This window comes from Pectinophora gossypiella, chromosome 16 (assembly GCF_024362695.1).
Source record: "Pectinophora gossypiella chromosome 16, ilPecGoss1.1, whole genome shotgun sequence".
Taxonomy (NCBI): domain Eukaryota; kingdom Metazoa; phylum Arthropoda; class Insecta; order Lepidoptera; family Gelechiidae; genus Pectinophora; species Pectinophora gossypiella.
Window position 1 is genome coordinate 2366573 of NC_065419.1, and position 25206 is coordinate 2391778.

Genomic DNA, 25206 nt, shown 5'->3' on the forward strand with positions numbered 1-25206 from the left:
CATATAAATACTATGTTATTTTTTATATAAAACTACTTTAAGAGAAGTATTATTATTATTTTATGATTGGGTCTTAGCAGGCTAGGGAGCTCTTTGGTGTAAGAGATTATTACTTTAAATGTTGTCTTTATCCAAAAATTACATAATATAAGAGCTTATTATTATTGATTATTTAGTATTTCTGAGCACGAAAATTTCCTTCATCAACTGAAATTATATTTTAAAAAGACGACATTTCTGCCCACTATATGGTGAAAAATTTTCGTTTATGTAAGTTTTTAAACATACAAACAAACAAAACATGGCTGACGAGGAGTGGGTGTATATAATTATACTCCTATCCTCTGGATACCCCTTCGGGTGGGGGATACAGATGTGTTACTATGATTACATGTATATGCATGCATACATACATGGGCTTAAGTAAGTTATTTCCAGTTACCGACTCGACGATATGGGCATTTCATTAGATAGCCATGTATATTCCCTTCCCTTTATTTAGTATTTTTCATGTATTAGTAACACGTGTAAATTTGAGATACTTATTAATAAAAAAATAACTGCTAGGTAATGCAAAACTAAATTCAGAGGTCTTGTCAAATTTTATAGGAATCGAAATGCTTTAACTACTTCGGTAGAGATTTAAAGCGTGATTTGAGTTTATGTCAAATAAAACAATCTAGTATTTTAAATAATATATGAATCTGTTACTCATACTAGGTTCATCGAGCTCTAGTTTCGTTCAAATCCACAAAAAGCATGACGGCGAGGAATTTTTCGTGAAGAATAAACCTTATATTCCGCCGTTTTTCGAAGAGCACTCGCTGTTTAACAACAGCTCTGTGTTTAATTTGTGATAAATTACTTATTGAATATACGGCATGATGGTGGAGAGCTCCGCATTTACGAGGAATGATGTATTCCAAATGGCAATACGGGTTGCATTTGTGTCTGCAGTGACTTATTTCTCAATAAAATGGCTGGTGAACCAAATAGACCCAACTTCCAAGAGTCGGAAGAAGGCGGAGGAGCGAGCTCGTGAACAGTTACGCAAGTAAGTATCGATCGTGGTGATAGCCAGTTTCTGTCATTGTTTTATCGTGAACCTTTTAATTCTATCGTATTCCTTATTCTTCATCAGACGGTGTTTGTAAATTAGTGCGATGTTTGGAGTTTCCATGCTGTTTTCTCTGCATTGCATCATGTCGTGTGAAACTGAACTGTCTTTCCAAAATGAATATCAGTAGTAGATATTCATACAAATCATCAACTCATCTGTTTTGTTATCATTTAAGAACTACAGTTCTAACCATAAAAAAATCATAACCTACCTATTAACCTTTTAATTTCCAATGCAGTATGCTGTATGCATAATGCAGTTGTGATATAAGGATATGTCCATGCTGTTTAATAAAAGCACTATAAAACATTAATTCATTGTCTCTGTACTATGCAATTATATGACATTACAATGATAATAAAAGTCACTTTGTATTCCTAGTTTGGTTGGGACATTACAGGCTGATCACCTGGTTGTTCAAAAGTAAAATGATGCATGCTTCGGAAGGTGCGTTACGCTGTTCAGGTTACTACTTACTGGTGTAAGTAAGTAGTCATACATGAGCCTTTGCCTGCTCAACCCTGACACCAGGATTGCTGAGGTTGGTGATCCACCTCACAATCCATACAATAAAAGATGATAATAGAAAGAAATTGAATGTTATTTAAGTATAAAATTTTTTAGAGGCAAAATGTTATATTAACCTCTCATCTGCTGAGATTCCAGACACAATAGACTTTACTTTGTGTCTAGTTGACATCTGTGTTCTGGCGTTTGAAATTTAATCAAACTACAATTTAATATTCACAGGTATACTGGAATTAACAATATTAATTTCCATAAAAAAGAAGAATAAGATGTGAAGAAAAAGTTTTGGTGGTTTTAATCCAAGCCTATAGTGAAATATTGGAAAACGTCCAATATTTTGATAGGAAACCATCATCATCATCAGTAAGGATTTGCAATCTCATAAACTTGGTATTAAAAGTTACTAAGTATAACGAAACATCCCACATAATTATATATGAATAAATTACATAATTGTAAGTTTTAGAAAACTCTGGAAGTTCTGTTTTAAACACTGCCTAAGTTTACTTACTGTTTGTTATAAATTTAAATCCATAAAGTGAGGTAATAAAGTCCTCAATTATTTAACAAAATTGTGAGATTGCAAGTCTACATATTTATCATCTATTATAAGTATTATAACATCATCCTTAGATTTTTCCTGAATGTTTTTGGTGGCTGTTTCACTAACAATGTTTTGTTGGAGCTAAAATATATGTACAAATGATTCTTTACCTACTGCCTCTGGTGTCAAATGAAGGCTTAATTTACTTCCAAAATTGCAACTGTCTGTAGTAAATAAATAGTGAGTTTAATTTACGTAATCAGTACGTAAAGAATAATTGTATTCATCATTGTATTGTATTCTGTGTATGTGTATGTATTTTGTGTATGTATTCATTAGGTAACTCAGATTATTATAAATAATCTGGGAATTCTAACATTTCGCAAAAACCATCCTTTTTGTCATCATCCAAGCATTCTTTTTGCTATCACTCATTGCTTGAGCAACATTCAAAATTCAATTTTTTTTTTAATTTAAATTATCATAATTCTATACTACCGTTTTGTTTTTTTTTTAAATATTTAAAAATATAAAAAATAGTAAGCATAAATGAAACAGCCACTGAATAGAGTTTGCATTCGCAAGGGTGTCTTGCAGAGCGGGCCTGAGCGGACGGCAGTCCCTGCAGCTGGACAAGCTGACCGACCACGAGATGATCATCGCTTCACAGCTCGTCGTGCCCGATGAGATTAATGTAAGTGCAATTATATATGGAGTGTAACACATTCTAATTCACAATGTAGTCACGCGATGTCCAAAGTTCGCTATTATGTCAGACTATTATGAACAGGGATGTGCCGTTTCCAGGGAACGTTCCCACTTTGGGAATGTTGCCGGCGGTAAAAAAGTCGAAAAACGTGCGTAAAAGGAGCTTAATGCCTAACCTAACGCAAATAAAATTAGAGTATAAAAAAGAAAAGAAATGAGGTCTTTGCGTAGCATCTGCGGTGTGAAGTTGAGTGATAGAGTGAGAAACAGTGTGATAAGACAGAGATGTGGTGTAAAAGACGATATAGTGACTAGGATTGAGAAGGGAATGTTAGGTTGGTTTGGACACGTTGAGCGGATGAAGGATAATAGAATTGCAAAAGCGGTATATAAAGCGAAAGTTGATGGAGGGCTGGCAGAGGAAGACCGAGAAGGACTTACGATGATCAAATTGGAGATGTCCTTAGAAAAGGTTCAATACGATCTACTCTGAACCGGCGTGCGTGTATGAAGCGATTGATGAATGTGGAGGAAGCAAGAGAAGTGTGTCAGGATCGAAGCAAATGGAATTCTATGTATAGTCTCTGCTTACCCCGGTGGGAAATAGGCGTGAGTTTATGTATGTATGTATAAAAAAGAACAATTTGAAAAAGAAAAGCAGCCAATCTCCTAACTATTAAAGAGTTTTTACTACGGGAATTATTCCCGGGAACGGCACATCGCTGATTATGAATGAAAGTTCATTGACACGTTTAATGTCCCGAATTGTGCAAAGTTTGCTTTATTAAACATATTACCATTTATATTGAAGACGAAAATATAAGTATTACAATATTACTGTGAAGTTTTCATTTCTCTAATAACTTTCATGGAAATGATTCTTATGTACATTGATTGCTTTAGTCACACAAGCGGAGATGTTCGTCTATTAAACCAACCCGTGCGTAAGATCGTTTGAAATAAAACAATTTAGCAATGAATGACTTTTGTTTAGTGTTTTGTCTACGTAAACTGCCTATATACGTCCCACTGCTGGGCACAGGCCTCCCCTCAATCAACCGGAGGGGGTACGGAGCATACTCCACCACGCTGCTCCAATGCGGGTTGGTGGAGGTGTTTTTACGGCTAATAGCCGGGACTAACGGCTTAACGTGCCCTCCGAAGCACGGAATCATCTTACTTTTTCGGACAATCAGGTGATTCAAGCCTGAAAAGTCCTTACCAAACAAAGGACAGTCTCACAAAGTGATTTCGACAATGTCCCCATCGGGAATCGAACCCGGACCTCCAGATCGTGAGCCTAACGCTCTAACCACTAGACCACGGAGGCTGTGTTTTGTCTAATCGTCTTTAAATATTTACATTTTGTACTAAAGGCATAGAATAAGGAATAATACTACGTATAGAACGGTAACTCTCCGCTTCCCACCAGCGACTGAGCTAGGTTTTCCTCGACCGAATCGAACACAGTTTAGACTTGAATTGTATGGTGTCAGACGTCACACACGCAGATGCGCGTGTACGATAACGTCAATGTGTAGTGTCTTTATAAAACTAGGTTGTTTGTATGAAGTGTCCGGGGTGTGCTAATGGTCTTATTATATTACGCTATTCATCGGGTACGATACGTCGGGTGTAGGTATAACATGGGTGGCGAATTCGTGGGTTTTATTACACTGCCCGATCCCGACGCACCGTAAACCTTACAGTATTGAGAACCGGGATTTTTGTTACTGAGTCAATATTGAGGTTTGTCTTGCAGCTTCTTTTCCCCGGCTATACTGGCTGTAAGAAGCTGCAGTCGTTTTGGGCGGATGAGGCGTTCGTTATGTAAAAATTGACGGTTCAAAGTGTAACTATGTTACCTACTGAATAAAGATATTTTTGAATTTGAACCGGGATTTTCGGTACTGAATCAGTATTGAGTACCGGGAGTTTGGGTACTGAGTCAGTGTCGGGAACCGGGAGTTTTGGTACCTACTGTGTGAGTATCAGGTACCGGGATTTTCGGTACTGAGTTGTTACTGTCATAGTTATCGTTATCGTTAACTATCTGTGATAGTTATCGGCAACCGGGATTTTCGGTACTGATTCAGTATCGGCAACCGGGATTTTCAGTACTGTCAGTATCAGCAACCGGGATTTTCGGTACCTACTACTACAATACCGGAACCGCGTTACAGATATAAATTGCGGAATAACCTGGACGCTTTAACTGCGCTTTTTTGGTCATTTCCGAACCCAAATCTTAATAGTTGTTGTAGAAATTGTTGTAGAGCAATAAAGCCGCCTATGTTTTCTTGTTTTAAAATGTTTCTGGTATATGTGTGTAGTAGTGTAGAGGAGCTCGGTGGGGCAGCGGTAAACGCGGCTCGGTCTGCGATTGTTGAAGTTAAGCAACTTTCGTAAAGGCCGGTCATAGGATGGGTGACCACAAAAAAAATGTTTTTAACTCGAGCTCCTCCGTGCTTCGGAAGGAACGTTAAGCTGTTGGTCCCGGCTGCATTAGCAGTCGTTAATAACCATTAATCCGCACTGGGCCCGCGTGATGGTTTAAGGCCAGATCTCCCTATCCATCTACAGGGAAGGCCCGTCCCCAGCAGTGGGGACGTTAATGGGCTGATGATGATATGTATGTAGTTATGTACTTAGTTAAGAATATTAGATTTTGTTTGATTCAATCGATTAAGCTTTAAACTTTTTTTCAAACATGTCCCACATTTCAGGTGAACTGGAAAGACATAGCTGGCCTGGACAACCTGATCCAGGAGCTGCGAGAGACGGTCATCCTGCCGATACAGAAGCGAGAGCTGTTCGCCGACAGTCGCCTCACACAGCCGCCTAAGGGTGTCCTGCTGCATGGACCTCCTGGTAACCATGCTTTTTGTATACTTAAACGGAGCTCGTACCTTAGTAATATGACCTATCATATTACTCATCATCACCAGCCCATTAACGTCCCCACTGCTGGGGCACTGGCCTTCCCTATGGATGGATAGGGAGATCGGGCCTTAAACCACCACGCGGGCCCAGTGCGCATATTACTCAAAATAATAAAATCCCCTAGGATTTTACACATTATACATTACAATAACGAGTAATTACAAGCTACCTACTTCAAATAATTTGACAGACACTATATAAAGAAATATTAAGGAAAGCTTTGGGGTTAAAAAGGCCATGCCAAAGTAATTCACCTAAAAAGCAATATTGCTATTTGACATTTATTTACATTGCGCACTTACTTTTATATACGCAAATGTCAGATTGCAATATTGCTTTTTTAGATGAATTGCTTCGATGTGGCAATTTTAACTCTCCAGGGGGGTCAAAGCAGTTAACTTAAAAAGCGATATTGCTATTTGACATTTAATGAAGGCAGGCCTCTAATGAGGGGGTATTGCTTATAGTCAGTGGACCGATTGCATGTTTGGGCACAAAAATTAATAAAAAAAATACATTTGTTTGCATTGCGCACTTACTTTTATATGAGCAAATGTCAAATAGCAATATTGCTTTTTAGGTTAATTGCTTTGACCCCTCAGGTATCTTTAATATTTCTTACATAAACTACGTTGTTCGTGCCCTCAGGTTGCGGCAAGACCCTCATAGCGAAGGCGACAGCGAAAGAGGCGAATATGTCGTTCATAAACTTGGACGTGTCTCTACTCACGGACAAGTGGTATGGCGAGACGCAGAAACTTGCCTCTGCCGTGTTCAGCCTCGCTGTGAAGCTGCAGCCGTGCATCGTGTTCATAGGTAACTGATAACTTTTTATTTTTAATAGTAAAATAGTAAATTAAATAGAATAAAAGAATAGAATAGAATAACTTTATTCCCAAAACAGTGCAGTACAATAGTAAAGAAGATAAAGATAAGTATACAAATCAAAAATACACTGCCAGGGAAATGGGACTGACTCAGCAAATACGCTTCCTTTCTAACGAGGACGCGCGACAGCCCTAACGGCATCCTGAGGGCGTTTATTTATTTATTTATAAAGTACAACCACACATTAAAACATTGGTGCCTTTTCTCGCTCTTTGGTGCCTGACTCGCCTTTTCTTAAGGTAATTTGTAATTTGAATTTGTATTAGATTTTTACTATTTTAATTGTTTGTCGTATCTATTTTAATGTATGGATTTTAAATCTGAAATAAATGATATTATTATTATTATATTAAATACAATTAGTCACTTATAAATTAAAATTACGATTAATTAAAACATTTTAAATTATTGCACAAACACTGCAGGGCAGTCTAAAATACCGCCCCCTCTCGCACCTGGTTCAAAGTTGCCCATTATACTGGCCGCGTTACCGCGCACTATTGCCAAAGAATATATAACTGATAACTTATGTCTCTTCTATCGTGTGGGTTGTGAGGTAGATTACCAACCCCATCAACCTTGGTGTCAGGGTTACTATTGAGCCTCCTAAGGCCCCTGACATGGTTCATGTAACGGCTACTTACTTACATCAGTAAGTAGTAACCAACGGATTGACGTGTCTTCCATTTTTTTGGGTACCTATCTACCTACTAATTTAATGTATTAAAGATATTTGATCCAATTTAATACTGTAACTGTCTTGCAGACGAGATCGAGTCGTTCCTGCGCACGCGCACTCAACACGACCACGAGGCGACGGCCATGATGAAGACGCAGTTCATGTCGCTGTGGGACGGACTCATTACCGACCCGGGGTGCACCGTTATTATTATGGGTCAGTAATTGTGTATACTATCTCATCATCATCACCAGCCCATTAACGTCCCCACTGCTAGGGCACGGGGCTTCCCTATGGATGGATAGGGAGATCGGACCTTAAACCACCACGCGGGCCCAGTGCGGATTGGTGGTTATTAGCGACTGCTAATGCAACCGGGACCGGGTTTTTTGTGGTCATCCATCCTATGACTGGCCTTTGCGAAAGTTGCTTAACTTCAACAATCGCAGACCGAGCGCGTTTACCGCTGCGTCACCGAGCTCCTATGTATACTATCTATCTACTCAGCCTAAGTCCATCCACCGCTGGGTATAGGCCTCCTCTCTTTCACGCCATCCTTTTCGATCCTCTGCAAGTCTCATCCATTGCTTTCCGGAGTACCTCACAATGTCATCCGACCACCGGACTGGTGGTCTGCCTCGATATCCATATCGCGACGGAAAATTCCACTTGATATCAATTCAGAATCAAGGTCTCAATCATCTCTCAAAGTTTTCTTTAAGATGTCACGTAACACCCTGTATATATACTTTTTAAAGTGTGATTTTTTCCATAGTCGGGTTTTAGTTTTTAAACTTATATTTTTATTATAAATGTTAAAATGAGTGTTTGTTACGTACGTGCGCAGGCGCCACCAACCGGCCGCAGGACCTGGACAAGGCCATCCAGCGCCGCATGCCGGCCACCTTCCACGTGCCGATGCCCAACGAGACGCAGCGCGAGCGCATCCTGCAGCTCATCCTGCGCTCCGAGCCCGTTGCCAGCGATGTGTGTATACATGACTATATTTTTAAATATAAAAACCTTGTGGTCTAGTGGCTAGAGCGTTGAGCTCTCACGATCCGGAGGCCCCGGGTTTGATTCCCGATGGGGACATAGTCGAAATCACTTTGTGAGACTGTCCTTTGTTTGGTAAGGACTTTTCAGGCTTGAATCACCTGATTGCCCGAAAAAGTAAGATGATTCCGTGCTTCGGAGGGCACGTTAAGCCGTTGCTCCCGGCTATTAGCCGTAAAAACACCTCCACCAACCCGCATTGGAGCAGCGTGGTGGAGTATGCTCCATACCCCCTCCGGTTGATTGAGGGGAGGCCTGTGCCCAGCAGTGGGACGTATATAGGCTGCATATGTATGTATGTATAAAATATGAATGTGGTAACTGGCCCGCGGGCCACTTGCCACCTAACCCGTTGGAGCCGCAGTAGAGAAAATCGTGTAAGTTGACCCGACATTGTGTTCCCAGATTGAATACAAGCGGCTAGCGACGGCGACGGAGGGTTTCTCCGGGTCGGACCTGCAGGAGCTGTGCCGGCAGGCCGCCGTGTACCGCGTGCGGGACCTGGCAAGGGACGAGCTGGCCCGCGAACAGAATGAGGTACATTTTTTTTACGTGACTTATTGTAGATTTGCCGAAAATGGTATTCACTACTTGGATAAATGGGGAGCGCTGACGGCTCTCACTCGGTACAAAATTAAAGTGCCCAGTTGGGCGCGAACCTCGGCTCAGGGCGTCGTCTGAGAGGAAAATATTTGAAAGAATAATCGATAGCGATAAGCGCTGAATGAGGGACACCGTCGACCACGCCGGCGGGGTCGGTGTCGAGGTTCAGAAGTGTTTGTAGTCGTGCGCTGATTGGCCTCCATGGCTGGAGTAATCGGGTATATTACGTCAGTGGGTGTTAGTGACATCGTAACGAATACTAAGGGGGATGATACAGACCATGGTTCTGAGTTGATAACAAGTGGAATGAAAATTTTAGTGCTTTTTTAAAAATATTTTCAGTTCCATACTTTTGTAGAAAATTCCACTTGATATCAACTCAGAATCATGGTCTGAATCATCCCTCAATGCTATCGTTACTATGTCACTAACACCCTGTATAAGGAACTACTCTTCTATTCTTATCTATTCTTTTTGGGTGAATCTCAAAATTTCAAGTTTGGTGGCGAAATTTCATATTATTTTTTCGTGAAAAATTGGGTTCCGACATGAAAAAGATCCAAAAGGATCCTCGGTTCCGACATGAAAAAGGAATTTTTCAATTCCCAATTTTTCACGAAAAAATTATATGACAGTCGCCACCAAACTTGACACATTTTGAGATTCACCCTTTTCCCAACTATTCTTCTTCTTCTTCGTTAGTGTCTACTCATAATTATAATGTTTGGTTATTGCAGACGAAATCAGTGAAATCAACCAAGACTTCCTCGGAGTCCGAGGACGAGTTCGTGGACGCCGTGCGGCCGATCACCATGGACGACCTGCGCACGTCTCTCGCCAAGTTGCGCGAGTCCAAGATACAGTGCGGCTCGCTCGCGCCCACCATGAGGTTAGAGCTCGACTAGTACCTACTGTAGGTGAGTTATTGACAGTATTTTATAAAGTTCGTTATTTAAATTGGGTTCCATTGTGGGGTTTTGACGCGTCGTTTTAAGTTTACGCGGTTATTATCATAATTAAAACACATAATAGCGGGTTCTTACCGCGTTTGAAGCAGGGATATGAGACTCCCGATATTTCGACACTGTTGCAAGTGCGATGATCACGGGATGACTGATGAGATTTGAGTGGAGTAGGTAGATCCATAATTTTGTACGGGCTGACATATCTGTCTACCCTCGGGTAGACGCGTCGTTTGAATCTATAAAATTCATAAAAAGAACTCATAATTTAAGCTCTCCATATACAGAATATATTCGTGTATGTTGTGTGTTCTTTGCAATATCCCAATTGGGGTAGTCAGTGTAACCTTTGATATGAACTAAGTAACCATACTTCACCGAGCGTTTTGTTACACCAAGGTGAAAAAAAAGAAAATTCAATTCAAAAAGTCTAACTCGTTCGGGACTTGCACCGCTCTATATTATTATTCTATATTCTATAACGATGCGTCAAAACTGAAGTGTAAGTTAAAGGAATAATTTTGATAAGATAAAAACAAAGAAAAGGACCGCAGTATGCGCCGTCCTGTTTTCACATGATTGAAAAAAATGATGAAAAGATTAAATCGGCGTGGGTTGAAAATCAGTGTTGCCCTCTGGTTAAATTTTCACCGAACCCTGGCCTTTTTTGGTGAACTGCGGCACCCATATACCTTTATGTTTTCCAACTAAATATTAATTTAATGTGTGTATATTTCAATGTTGTAAATGTATATGTGTGTCGTAGATTTTGATGGGTTATGAGCCAAATAAAAGAGATATTTAAGATTAATGCGGATTTTTATTTGGTAACTCAAAATTACAACCGGCGGCCATACAGTGCAAGGAGCAAGAGAACGAGTGAGGTTATGAATGTCAATGTCAGATCGACAATGACACTGACAGATGCGTTTAACGTTCCATTATGCTGAAGTTTATTGTTCTACTAAATATATCTAAACATATATTCCAACACTAGCCCTTAAACTAATACATAATGGAATCCAAACATTAAGTATCATTAACATCTCAACAATATGTATGACACACTACACACATTATTTGAAATTACACTTAAAGTATAAACTAAGTTTCTTACAGTACAAATACTAAGTTCAAAAACCAAACACATCATAAATAACAATATCTACTAATAGCAAATTTATATAAACAATTGAGATACAAACTTAAAATGTTTCTCTTTTGTTAAAGACTTAGTCAAGACATCAGCTAACATGTCATCAGTAGGAATGTAACATAACTTAATGAGTTTCTTATTTACCAAATCTCTTATAAAATGATGCCTTATATCTATATGTTTTGTCCTGGAATGAGATACAGTATTGTTACAAAGTTTCTGTGCTGATTGATTATCATTATATAAATTAATCTCACATGTAATTCCAATACATTCATTAACAAAAGTTTGTATAAACAATGCTTCCTTACAAGAGTCAGAGATTGCCATGTACTCAGCCTCAGTACTCGAGAGTGCTACTGTGCGCTGCTTACGACTTTCCCAAGAAATTATAGAGTTACCAAGACTGAATACATACCCAGTATAAGACCTGCGATCTAGCTGATCACCTCCCCAGTCAGCATCTGTGAATCCTGCAATTTCAAATACACCTCTTTTAAAAACAAGTTTGTAATGTTGTGTACCTTGTAGATAACGTAAAATTCTCTTCGCTGCTTTCCAATGACTTTCACCATAGCAGTTATTGAATTGGCTTAAATAGCTCACACTGTGTGCTATATCAGGCCTGGAACAAACAGCCAAGTACATTAGATAACCTATAAGGCTTCTATAGTCAAAATTACATTGTGATACTTCTTCCTTCTGTAATTTCAGACCAACTTCCATAGGAGTCTTGATTGGTTTACATTCTGTCATCTTGAATTTTATTAGAATACGCTGAATGTAACTTGATTGATCCAATGTTATTCTACCATCTTGTAATTTAGTAATTTTCATACCCAAGATAGAACTTGCTGGACCTAGATCCTTCATCTCAAACTCTTCCATAAGTTTCTTCTTGATAATATTCTTCTTTTCTGATGATTTTGATGAAAATAATATAATGTCATCTACATATAATGCAATGATTATTATTTCATCATCATGGTTATAGATAAAAACACATGGTTCAGAAGATAACCTTTTAAATTGCAATTTATTGATTAAAACATGCTTAATTTTTTCATACCATGCTTTTGCCGCCTGTTTTAGGCCATAAATTGCTTTATTCAGTTTGTAAACTTTCTTTTCATTGCCTGGAAGAATGAATCCTTCCGGCTGTTCCATGTAAACGGTCTCTGTCAAATTTCCATTCAAAAATGCTGTCTTTACATCTAGATGTTCTATAGACATGTCCAACTGGGCAGCCAGGGCTAGCAAAATTCGTATGGTCGAATACCTTACTACAGGCGCAAAGGTTTCATGGAAATCGATTCCATATTTTTGAGTGTACCCCTTCGCTACTAACCGTGCCTTGTATTTGAGTAATTCACCATCCAGCCCCCTCTTTTTGCTAAAGACCCATTTACATTTTATTGGTCTCTGTCCTTCAGGCAAATCCACTATAGTCCAACATTTATTTGCAAGAAAAGAGTTATACTCATCGTCAATAGCTTCCTTCCATTGTATGGCCTCTCTGCTGTCCAATGCCTGTTTCACCGTAGTTGGAATGCCCTCCTCATTCAATATTTCAGCTAGCCCCGCTAACAGAGACTCGTCACTGACAGCGTCCTCGAAGGTTGTCGTGGTCTCCGATGTGGTATCTGGAACGTAAGTTAAATCGGACGAATCATCTGCACTTTCACTGTCTGCTGAGTCATCCAGCTGAAACATTGTCTGTCTACGGTGATTTATTGTGCCATCAGACTGTGTTTTCTCATCTACAGATGAATCTAACGTTATAGAGGTTTCATCTACAATGCTATCTGGATTAGTTTCATTTAAATCCTCATTGCTATTCTCATTAGATGAGCTTTCTGGCAATATGGCAGTATCTTGCCTTTTGTTATCATCATGTGACACATTTTTGTAAATAAACTCATTTTCCATAAATATAACATGTCTAGCACTGACACATTTCCTTGGACATGCTGGATCTATTAGCCTGTAGCCTTTACAATTTTCATAATAGCCTACGAAGACCATCTTCTTACTTCTAGTATCAAGTTTACGACAATTTTCTACTAAAGAATATGCTGTGCAACCAAAAATGCGCAAATGACTCACATCAACTTTCTTGGACGTCCACACTTCTTCTGGAGTGGCCCCTCGCACTGCTTTTGTTGGTGACAAGTTCTTCAGGTACGTAGCCGTGTTAGCAGCTTCGGCCCAAAACTTTTTACTGAGACCAGCATCCTCCAACATACAGCGAGCTTTGTCCATGATCGTACGGTGAGCTCGTTCCGCTACACCATTCTGTTGACTACAGTGTGGCACCGTGGTTTGATGTATTATTCCGCATGTCCTCATGTATTCCTGCAATGCACAGTTAATATATTCTCCTCCATTGTCACTCCGTAATATTTTTATTTTCTTACCAGTTTGATTCTCTACTAAAGCTTTGAATTCTTTAAATTTTTCAAATACTTCACTTTTATTTTTCATGAAATATATAAAAGTTTTTCTAGAGAAATCATCTACAAAAATCACAAAATACCGAGCACCATTATAAGATGGTGTCTGCATAGGACCACACACATCTGTGTGCACCACCCCTAATAATTCTGAGCTTCTGCTCTGACTTTTCTTAGGAAAAGGTAACTTTGTTTGTTTACCTAAGACACATGCAACACAGGACTCGAATGTAGTAGGATCAAAATTCATACCTGTTGCTAATCCATTTTTCATCAGATTCATGCTTCGTGAGTTAAGGTGACCCAGCCGTCTGTGCCAAACATCTTGTGAAGTCCTGTTCTCCGCAGACACTAGTGCAGCCGGTTCTACACCTTCCTGCATTACCGCACCTGCTGTAGGACTCTCACACACCGAGTTCATGGCAACCTCACAACTCATAGCATTCTTTACAGTATCTAACTGATAAATACCATTACATAAAGTACCTGTTGCTATGACTTCACTACCATCATAAATTTTACAACCATCAGATTTGAAAACAACACTATATCCCTTCCTATTTAGTTCACTCACTGATAATAGATTTGCAGAGAGCTGAGGAATGTAATAAACATTACTTATTGTCTTTAAACCTGTTTGTAACATGACTTGCACACTACCTTGTCCGCTAGTCATCACCTTGTCACCGTTAGCAACGTTCACCTCTAACTGTTTTGAGCACTGAATGTCAGACATCAAATGTTTGTTGTTGCACATATGATTTGTTGCACCGGAGTCTATATACCACACATCATTCCGTACATTCACTGATAATGCTGTCAACAAAGTCTTGTCCTTGGGCGGAGGAGTATTCTTTGTGTTGCTCTTCTGGTTCTTTGGACAGTCCTTCTTCATGTGTCCAGCCTTTTTGCACCTAAAACACTTGAAGATCTTCTTTGTGACTAAAGCATTCAAGTCAGAATGTTCAGATTTGTCGTCTCTCCGCTGTTGCTCCTGTAAAAGTTTTGTCTTCACAGTTTCACAAGTCAATTTCACACTTGAGTTCTCCAGAGCCATGATGAGTGGGTCGTAGTCAGTAGTTAAACCGCTCAACATAATCACAGCTAAAAATTCATCATCAAGTTTTGATCCGATATCATCCAACTGCTGTCCAAGCTCTATGATTCGTGAAATATAGCCTTGCATGCTCTCCGCCTCGCTCAACTTCATCCCAAATAGTGATCTCAGCAAACCCAGACGCCTACAAAGCCCTTTGTCTTCATATGCACGTTGCAAACACGTCCATGCCTCAAAAGCTGTTGTAGCTTTGCGAACATGATGCAATGCTGACGGCCCCACTGACAAGCAAATCTTAGCTAAAGCCTTCTGCTGCTTCTTCTCGTCTTTGCACGCCGCGGCCGACTCTGCTGACGCCACGCAGTCGTACAAGTCTTCATGCATGAGAATCATTTTTACCATGAATTTCCAAGTATTGTAGTCTTCGATCCCATGTAATTTTTCCACAGGAATGCCAACAGGAAATGAAGATGAAGCCATGGTATAACCACAGGGGTATTTGTCGAGTCACGAGATAGCCAGCCGGTGTCACGCCGATATGATCCACGAGTTTTATAAGTGAATAAATTAACGCGTATTTTACCAAAATAATTACGTTGTAGGGCGCAGTAAACGTCCCTGGGCCCATAACCTGATGGGTTATGAGCCAAATAAAAGAGATATTTAAGATTAATGCGGATTTTTATTTGGTAACTCAAAATTACAACCGGCGGCCATACAGTGCAAGGAGCAAGAGAACGAGTGAGGTTATGAATGTCAATGTCAGATCGACAATGACACTGACAGATGCGTTTAACGTTCCATTATGCTGAAGTTTATTGTTCTACTAAATATATCTAAACATATATTCCAACAGATTTTACCTAAATAAACTTTTTTATAATTATAATTATTAATAGAATAGAATGAAAAAATCATGAATGGGAAATTATTCCTTCAACAATATCATGTATTTAAGTATCTAGTTTTATAAGTAGTGCCTAAGTAAATTAATTTCAGTGTGTTTACTATCAACAATACCAAATTAGTGTTCATCATCATTAATTTAAGAGCCATTCTCTTGTCGGTGTAGCATTCTCCATGCTACTTTTTTGGGAAAAATAGGGCTGTGGTTTCCCTTTTGCTTGTAAATTAGTACTAGAAGTCGAAAATCATACATAGTCTTAGAATGAATAAAATACTTACTTTTCCTTCTCTATATATTTTAGAAATTTGTTCGTAAATACTAAGATTTTTTAAACGCTGTGAAGATCTCCCTGTAAAATATACATTGCGTAATCGAAAAGAAGATTAAATGTACCTATATCTAGACTGGTCCTACATTCTTCTAGCCCATATGTGATGTCTATCAAAATGTCTAACATACTAAAAGAAGAAAAAAGTGACAAAATCTTTATTGAAAAAAATAAAAGAACTTATTAATAAATAAATGTTACTACAGCACTAGTGGAAATACCGACCTGTGACATCATCAATAGAAGCTGTCAAATGTCGTACTCATTGTTACTTAATTCGTAAATAAAATTCGAAAATAAGTCTTAAAATAAAATGAGATTTATTTTTGATCATCTTATATTGGCTTCTATTTCTAGATTACATACATACATAAACTTACACCTATTTCCCACCGGGATAAGCAGAGACTGTGGAATTCCATTTGCGTCGATCCTATCACACTTCTCTAGCTCAATCGTTTCATACACGCACGCCGGTTCAGAATAGCTCGTACTAACTGTGAGCTACGGTGATAGCTGATATATATAATATATAATGTGGACTGTATTACTATATGAATGAATAACAAATACTTAGCCTGAGAGAGATTTTTGTATTGTCACCAACAAGAATTGTCAAAAAAGAAGAAATATAAAAAACATATATAAAGACTATAAAATCTGCGAAAAGTTCGCAACAAACCCTTTTCTAAGGACATCTCCAATTTGGTCAATGTCCTTCTAGGTCTTCCTCTGCCAGTCCTATCAATAACCTTCGTTTTATATACCTACCGTTTTCGTAATCCTATTCATGCGCTCTACGTGTTCAAAGTCCAAACCAACATAACATTCCCTTCTCAATCTCAGTCGCTATATTTCTAGATAAGCATTTTTTAATTTATTTTTGACTCAGACAACTACGCTATTTCTTTCCAGGTCAATGTTAAATAGCTATACGTGTGGCAAGTGCTTGAAGCGAGGCAACTACATATATGGCTCCATCTTGCGCGCGCTTGAGGCCATCGAGATGAGCAACCCGCTTCTACCGACAGACAAACAAACTTGACGCTTAAGAGCAACAGTAGGGTCTGCACGGCAACCGCGCCGAACGCGGCGGTTTATATCGAGGTCTTCGCCGTTTGACGTCCATCTACGTAGATAGCATTCGTATCGTTTACTAGCTTTTGCCCGCGACTTCGTCCGCGTGGCGTGTTATAAAAGAGAGATCATTGTGTGTGTGGGAGTGCATATCAAATTTCAAGCATCTAACTTATGCAGTTTAGATTTTTTCATACAGTTTTTTTTCCCGCTAACTCCCGTTTCCGTGGGAATTTTGCAATATCCTGTTGCAACTAAGCTTTAAGTTAACTAAGGTACCTGCATGCCAAATTTCAAGCGTCTAACTTAAGCGGTTTAGATTTTTTATACAAAAGGATTTTCCCGCTAATTCTCGTTCCCGTTGGAATTCCGGGAATTACTTTCTTAGTGCACCTCTACGGTACCTAATCTATGTCTCTTCCAAATTTCAAGTGCCTACGTTTAGCCGTTTAGGCTGTGCGTTGATATGTCAGTCAGTCAGTTTCTCCTTTTATATATTTAGAGATTGGTCTTGATTTGATTGGTCTTGATTGGATTGATCGTGATTGGATTGGTTGGCGCGGTTGTCGAGCAGACCCAGCAGGTATTTATTGTCAGTATCTCACTTACACTTACATCACCCATTTTGTAAAATTAAATGATAGATATAGACACTCCCGTATCCCTACCAGGGTGGGCAGACCTATGAGTCGACATAAAGCAACTTGCACACTTACCACCTTACAAATAAAAAATAAACCAGGGATGAATGCTGGTTTAAGTATTTGACAGCCAAGCAAAATTGAATCCATCATCATCATCATCAGCCCATTAACGTCCCCACTGCTGGGGCACGGGCCTTCCCTATGGATGGATAGGGAGATCGGGCCTTAAACCATCACGCGGGCCCAGTGCGGATTGATGGTTATTAACGACTGCTAATGCAACCGGGACCAACGGCTTAACGTGCATTCCGAAGCACGGAGGAGCTCGAGATGAAAACTTTTTTTGTGTGGTCACCCATCCTATGACCGGCCTTTGCGAAAGTTGCTTTACTTCAACAATCGCAGACCGAGCGCGTTAACCGCTGCGCCACCGAGCTCCTCAAATTGAATCCAATTATCATACAATTCGACTGAACTTTGCTTGGCTGTCAAAAATACTTAAACCCACATTCAGCCCTGGTATATTTTTTATTTGTAAGGTGGTTAGTTTTGCCAGTGAAAACTTAATAAAATTTCACAAAATGGGCTCTTTTCAGGTAGAATTTAAAATTGTGTTATATTATTTGTAATACATAAACTATTAATTTTCGAAGTATAAAAACTCTCACTTGCATCGTAGTGTTTGATAAGACATGAGAGTTTAGTTCGACCGCACATATATTTCTATGAAACTCTTTTGTTCTAGAATATTCTAGTTGTTTCTAGAAGGTTCTATAAGTTGCTCTTTAAGCGTTAAGTGGTGTTCGATACTTGATAATCTAAATCGGTATAATACAACTCATCTGATTTAAATATAAGGTCTTGTTAATGTACTAGCGGCAAACCAAAATGTTGTAATATATATGGTCATATGTTCATTAGAACCCTATCGCTTTAACATATTTAGATATTTAGTGAGACATTGGTAGACAGTATTTAATTTTATTTAAAGTTATACCTGTCATTTTCTTATCCGCCGAAAAGGAAAGGGACGGGTAATCGACAAGCATAAAATTTATGGAACACACGTCAATTTTAAGCACAAATCTATAATAACCCTATAAAAAATTGACATTGACCAATAACCCGAAAATTAAGTTGACGGACACTTCAAACTGTTTGCAAACCAGCGAGATACCTATTTGATTTGTCCGGGTTATTCATTTACTTTTTCATTCACAGCTGTCAATCATCCGTCCTTTTCCTTTTCGGCGGAAAATGACAGCTAATAATTTAAAATGACGAGGTTTCTGCAGGCATCGGCGCGTTCGTTTCAGTTTTATAAATAAGTTATACCTACCCTATTCAACGTATCTTGATTAGAGTAACGTATCTCTCGTCCCTTTCTTACTGAGCTGTGTACCGTTAGTGCGAAAGAGACGAAATCTCGCGTTTCCACGCGATGTACTTTATCACTTTCCTGCTGTCATTCTCAATCATGCTACGTTAAATAGTGTATAATGCGACAGGTTTCTAAAGTAACTATTTTACATGGCCGTATATTTGTTGGTTGGTGAAAGCCTAAGATAGAGTGAGATAGTTCGCCTTGCTCCATCACGGATATCTATACTAAACTTGTCTTGTTACCATAGACTTTTTTTCCTTTTGCCCATTTGAGGGTCAGGCTAAGATCATAAGACCATGCTGCCTAATTACCATAGACTTAAATTCGTCTTCTTTTCTTATTTTTCTATGTAAATAGCGCTTCAGTGATCATCTCTTTTCAATACGTTTTTTTTTGTATTGTTTTTTTATTGGTAGAACTAAATATAATAACTATGAATATTATGGCTGTTTTGGGCAGAGTAACTGTGGTTATGTCGAATTGTGCCCATATTTATAGTTAGCAAATGTAATTAACAACAACCCTTCCAACACGCGCAACGTGATAAAATTATCGATTAAGTCGATAAGTTTGTCGTTTTCCCTAACATGCGTGTCACACAAAATGCGCGATAAAATTACCATCACGATAAACTTTTATCACATCGAGAAACCGATGCAGCCATTTTGTAAAAAATACAGTATTTGGCAATATGCATACTTTTCGTATTCATTCATCCAATCCTTTCTCAATTCCACGTCAGTTTAAGCTAAAACACTTTAATCCAAGCTTATTTTTCTCATTAAAAAATAAAAAGTGACAGTTTGGACGTACCGCGTAGATGTGTCAAAAGTCCACAGAATGCGATAAAAATATGCTGCATAGTGATACCTTTGGTTGGACGCACTTATATGGACATTCTCTATGGACAAATGTGGTTCCTGTACTTGACATTGGCAGTAATGGTTGTCTCTACTCTATGACGACCGGTTGCCATGCAACCATAAAATTGAAGTTGAAATATGCTGCAATGTTAACGTTCATCGGCAATATATCACGTTGTGGTACAGAACACGACAGAACGACATGACATTTTTGGTTTGCCATCGACAAAACGACGTATATCGTCAAAATCGATAAAATGACCGTGACAAAATTTTATCACGTTGCGCATTTATCACGTTGGCTGGCAAAAGAACATCATTATAGAAATTGTAGTGTTATGTCTATCTTATAGGTATTAATATTGAATGTTTATAAGGCCTGTCAAGCGAGAGTTGGTAAATTAAATAATGTTTGGTTCGTAAATGTCTTTATAACTAAGTATCGCTTTAGCTAAGGCATAGCTTTGGTTAAGGATATTGATACCGACCGCGCCGGCGTGGTCGACGATTTCCCGCATTCAGGGCTTACCGCTATCGGCCCACTAGGGTCGATTAATTCTTTCAATCCAACAATATAATCCTCTCAGACGATACCCTGAGCCGAGGTTCGCGCCCAACTGGGCACCCTTGAGCCTGTTGTGTTAAATCTGGTACCTGGTGAGAGCCCTCAGCGCTCCCCATTTGTCCGGCCAAGTAGTAAATGCAATTTCCGGCAAATCTACAATAAGTTTTTTAAAAAAAGGCACTTTGGCCAGGCGCGCACTACGAGTTTTTCGCGGCGCGGCAGAAAAGAGCAGCGGCATAATGTCGCACTGTAATACTGCGCCGCTGCGGTGGCTCTGCCGTCAAGTGCGCGTAACACAATCTAAAACTGTTTGGTACAGTATTACAGTGCGACATTATGCCGCTGCTTTTTTCTGCCGCGCGGCGAAAAACTCGTAGTGCGCGCCTGGCCTTTGGGAGGCTGTTAGTGCTCAACCCACCAACGGATCCACAGCTAATCTTCACGGGGTTTCATAATACAGGCGGGTTAAAAAGGCCACATCGAAGCAATTCATCTAAAAAAGCAATATTGCAATTTGACATTTGCGCATATAAAAGTAAGTGCGCAATGCAAAGAAATGTCAAATAACAATATTGCTTTTTCAGATGATTTTTTTTGATGTGAACTTTTTAACTTTCTAGCTCTTTGAACGATCCTACAAGTTCTCTTCAGAAAAACTGTCAAAATTTCCGCCTTGTTCAGGACTACAGAGCATATACATGTTAATGGTCGTGACTGTACTCTCACCCTGGACATTCCATACAAAAATCTCACTCTTACCGTAAGTGCGAGCGAGACAGAGTCCACGCGCTGTCCCTTACCCCTTAGCGGCTTACGGTCACTTAAGACTAAAGTAAGACCCAGAACGCGGTGAGGTCGGCGTCGGTACGAATTGGTGCGCGGCAGAGAGTTACCGTTCTATACGTAGTATTCTTTATTCTATGACCGTACTATCAACTCTCGCTAGAAAGACCAGAGGGACGCCTCCCCAACAAGATACCTGATTAAATAAATTATCAAATCGTTGCTAGCTCGTATCGAATTTTAACGTGGTTCGAATAATGAAGATATTTACGTGTGTTTCAAATGGCAAATGTAAATTACGCTTCGGTAGACAGTTGTGAATTTTATATTTACATAATAAATATAATGAGTGTGTTCGTAAATGTGTAATAGAGTGAAACTAAGTACTGTTGTTGTAAATATATTCCTCTACGGCTAATAGTTTTGTCAAAAACAATCATAACTAGAGGTAAAAAATGTTTAATAATGGTGTCGATTCGTGCAACCACCAACTTAATATTAACTTAATTTGACTACTTAGCTGCATCTTTTTCTTGCACGTATTGTGAGTGAAGGATGGCAACAATTCATGTCAGTCTAAAATTAGGTTAAGTTTGTTTCCACCCGCATAGGCACTAATTGGCCGCGGTTTTGCACCAATTAGCCAAAAGATCTTTTAGGAATTTAATTTTATAATGCAACTAACAATGTTCCGTTTCACGTAAAATAATTTGAATATCGAATATTTTTGCCAAATATGCCAGATATGATTGCCAAAGTTTGGCCATATCATAACGTACTCATATTAGTTGCTCATAACGTCAAATGTTTCATTTTCATTGATCTGGCCAAACTACATCATGATTTGGCCAACGAGTGCTATTCCAATTCATGAAATGGTCGAATTTCTATCACGCTACTCCACTGCGGGTTGGTGGAGGTGTTTTTACGGCTATTAGCCGGGACCTTAACGTGCCTCAGGAGCACGAAATCTTGTTACTTTTTCACTGGTACTCAATATCACCATAATCATGTTAAATGATCGAAGTGCTTTATAGATCTGTTTTCACTTTTCCTTCATTCATTTGCTAAACGCATAATGCTATCAAATCGTGCCAATAGATAAAGTTCTATGTAAGTTATCCCAGTGTTCTTCGTCATCACAATAACTTGTCTTATCGTGTTTTCGCATGTTGCCTAGGGTACGCAGAAACAGCCACTTCTTGCGCCCTAGATTTCGGCCTTTTTGCGAATGGGACATTATGCTGTTTTAAGCCTAATTTAACCTCGTAAGAACCGGACTTCCAGACGCAAAATAGTAAAAAAAATAGCGTTAAATAATGGGATTCTCATTTTAAAAGGCGTCTGGTTCTTAAGAGGATAGTTTTCGTGGAAGTGTCATTTTCTAAGGCCTCGTTTATGACCAAGCGGTAAATTTTGCGGTGAATTCAAACATATGGCGATCCATAATAGCGTTCACGCAGAAGCGTTGTAATTAAGCACGCTCAGCTGAAATGATTATCACGTGCTCAGCGGTGAAGGAAAACATCGTGAGGAAACCCACATTCCCGCTAAATTTTCGAAGGTCTGTGACCTAACCTGTGTTGGGCTGGTTTTCCCTTCGCTGGTTGGAAGGTCAGAAAGGTAGTCGCTTCTGTAAAAACCGAACTTGTCAAAACTTCAGGTTACGTAAGCGGCGTGAAAAAGAAAAGGATGCTAGGCCGATGATGATGATGAAGCACGCTCAATACCTCGCGAGACCTAAGAAAACACCCCCTTTTATATAAATAAAGAATAAATAAAGAAATAGTGTTACATTGATGAAAGTATTTATTAACGCGTGCATTTGATGTAATATAATAATAATGTTATATTATGTTTGGTTTACAGAGTGATAGCTTTAGAATAGCACGGGCTGTGTAAATTGTTAAGTTATTAAGGCTTTTAGCTTTGTTACTTGGTTGTAATACTTCTAGTTGACGAATAGGATGATAGCACCTGGTACAATCAAAGAGCAAAAGTTCAGTCACTGAGCCTAGCGAATTATTTGTAAACATACACATACATACATAAACTCACGCCCGTAATCCCAAATGGGGTGGGCAGAGCCACAAGTAATCAAAGACAAAACAAAACATTAACGTTATTTGTAAACAGTGGTGAAATTATGAATCATTCGTTGTCATAATTATAAAATTCGTTTTTGTAGGTGTTTATGGTCTATTACAGAAACGACATGTAACCAGGTCTTAAGTGCAACCAGTTAATTTATTACTTTGCAAGAAACTGATTGGACTTTTGCAGCTTGTCGTACATTTAAACGCGTATTAACTTGGAAAACCTACTTCAGTACGTCACCGTCTGAGACGAAGTAGGATTTATAGTTTGGAAATCCTTGCTCAGTTCGTCTCCGGTCGATGGGGACATATTGAAGTACAGTTTCGATATACGCCGCCAGTTTCAGTTAGGTAGGAATGGAACAGCACCTGTATTCCTAGTTGTCTACAACAGTGGTTTTAGTAACTGTTAATGAGTCTCGTACGAATTCGAAAAAAGAATAATTACAAATGACTCTTAACTAGATACATGGAAAATGGCGGCCTTCGAGGAAAAGTTGAAAAATTTAAATTGAAAGATTGCGGGTACAAACTATAAGAAAACATTTACCTATAGGATGATTTAGCTGTCTATGGCACATTTCAAGTGAGTTTTTCAAAATGTTAACTTTCCATCAGGATAATAAGTAGTTACAAAACTCTATAAACAACATTTTGAAAAATTCAAGCGATGGGCATTATAGCTCATATAGGAGAGAAATGCGATTCGAATCTTACCGATCCTGGGATTTGAATCACTCTTTTAGTTCAGTAGCTCTTTTAGCTCATTCAGCTCAGTCGTTCCGCATTAAAATATAAGCTTCAATAGTACGGTGTTAGCGTACATTATAAAATGCATTTACCCGGTAGGTCTTCCCTACGAGCAACATCAAGCGTAGCTATCGATCTCGTTTACTCTTGTTCATGTACGGTCACAAGCATTAATATGTATACACTTTGGTACCATGTCACATTAACTTTTTTGACAAATTGAACTGTAAGTCTCACTAAATGTCAAATATGTTAGTGCGACAGAGTCCTAAAGTGGGTACATTATATTGCTCATCACTGTATATATTGTCGTCTCTGTCTATTAAAGTTACTAGACGGCGAACGAGAGCCGATTGTAAAGAGTGAAAAGGACTAATACGATCGGCTGTGAGCTAGTGAGCGAAAGATTTACTGAAGAACTCTTTTAAATGACTCGTTCGCGAGCTACCCATCGCTAAAAAGTTCATACCAAGGGTTGTGCACAAAATAATTGCTCTATGTTCTTTGTATATTCACGTTATATTTGCCTCAGCTATGAATCACCCAATAAGTATCCAAGGCCCTTTGCTATTAAAAATATACTGTTAGTGCTAGATATCATCATCATCAACAGCCTATATACGTCCCACTGCTGGGCACAGGCCTCCCCTCAATTAACCGGAGGGGGTATGGAGCATACTCCACCACGCTGCTCCAATGCGGGTTGGTGGAGGTGTTTTTACGGCTAATAGCCGGGACCAACGGCTTAACGTGCCCTCCGAAGCACGGAATCATCTTACTTTTCGGACAATCAGGTGATTCAAGCCTGAAAAGTCCTTGCCAAACAAAGGACAGTCTCACAAAGTGATTTCGACAATGTCCCCATCGGGAATCGAACCCGGACCTCCAGATCGTGAGCCTAACGCTCTAACCACTAGACCACGGAGGCTGTTATCTATATAGTATGTATCAGTTAAACAGATTTCTACTTAAATTATGTGAGGGCCAATTTGCTTAAAGTTGTGTAAAATATTTAGATCATTTTTTTTCTTGTTGTGTGGTCGATGCGGTCATATTTTTTTTGTACATAATTACGGTGTGACTGCGTTTGGTTTTCTTTGGTTTCGATTGTG

At 39.1% G+C, this 25206-nt stretch overlaps 1 protein-coding gene across 2 annotated transcripts; it reads left to right on the forward strand.

Annotated features, from left to right (window-relative positions):
• The first annotated feature begins 747 nt into the window (after nucleotides 1-747).
• Nucleotides 748-23831, forward strand: LOC126373990 (outer mitochondrial transmembrane helix translocase). 2 transcript variants are annotated; one of them, XM_050020423.1, is made up of 9 exons: nucleotides 748-1054; nucleotides 2778-2886; nucleotides 5627-5771; nucleotides 6492-6659; nucleotides 7498-7626; nucleotides 8258-8397; nucleotides 8872-9003; nucleotides 9807-9986; nucleotides 16848-23831. In XM_050020423.1, the coding sequence occupies exons 1-8, from the start codon at nucleotides 882-884 to the stop codon at nucleotides 9972-9974; spliced, it is 1164 nt and encodes a 387-aa protein (XP_049876380.1). In that variant the 5' UTR covers nucleotides 748-881; the 3' UTR covers nucleotides 9975-9986; nucleotides 16848-23831. The 2 variants fall into 2 exon arrangements, with proteins under 2 accessions (XP_049876380.1, XP_049876382.1); XM_050020425.1 differs by having other exon boundaries at nucleotides 2790-2886.
• The last annotated feature ends 1375 nt before the right edge of the window (nucleotides 23832-25206 follow it).

Coding starts and splice junctions, on each gene's coding strand:
- LOC126373990 (XM_050020423.1), top strand. CDS start 882: ATGATGGTGGAGAGCTCCGCATTTACGAGGAATGATGTATTCCAAATG. Junction 5,772..6,491: donor CCTGCTGCATGGACCTCCTG/GTAACCATGCTT, acceptor TCGTGCCCTCAG/GTTGCGGCAAGACCCTCATA. Junction 9,004..9,806: donor TGGCCCGCGAACAGAATGAG/GTACATTTTTTT, acceptor TGGTTATTGCAG/ACGAAATCAGTGAAATCAAC.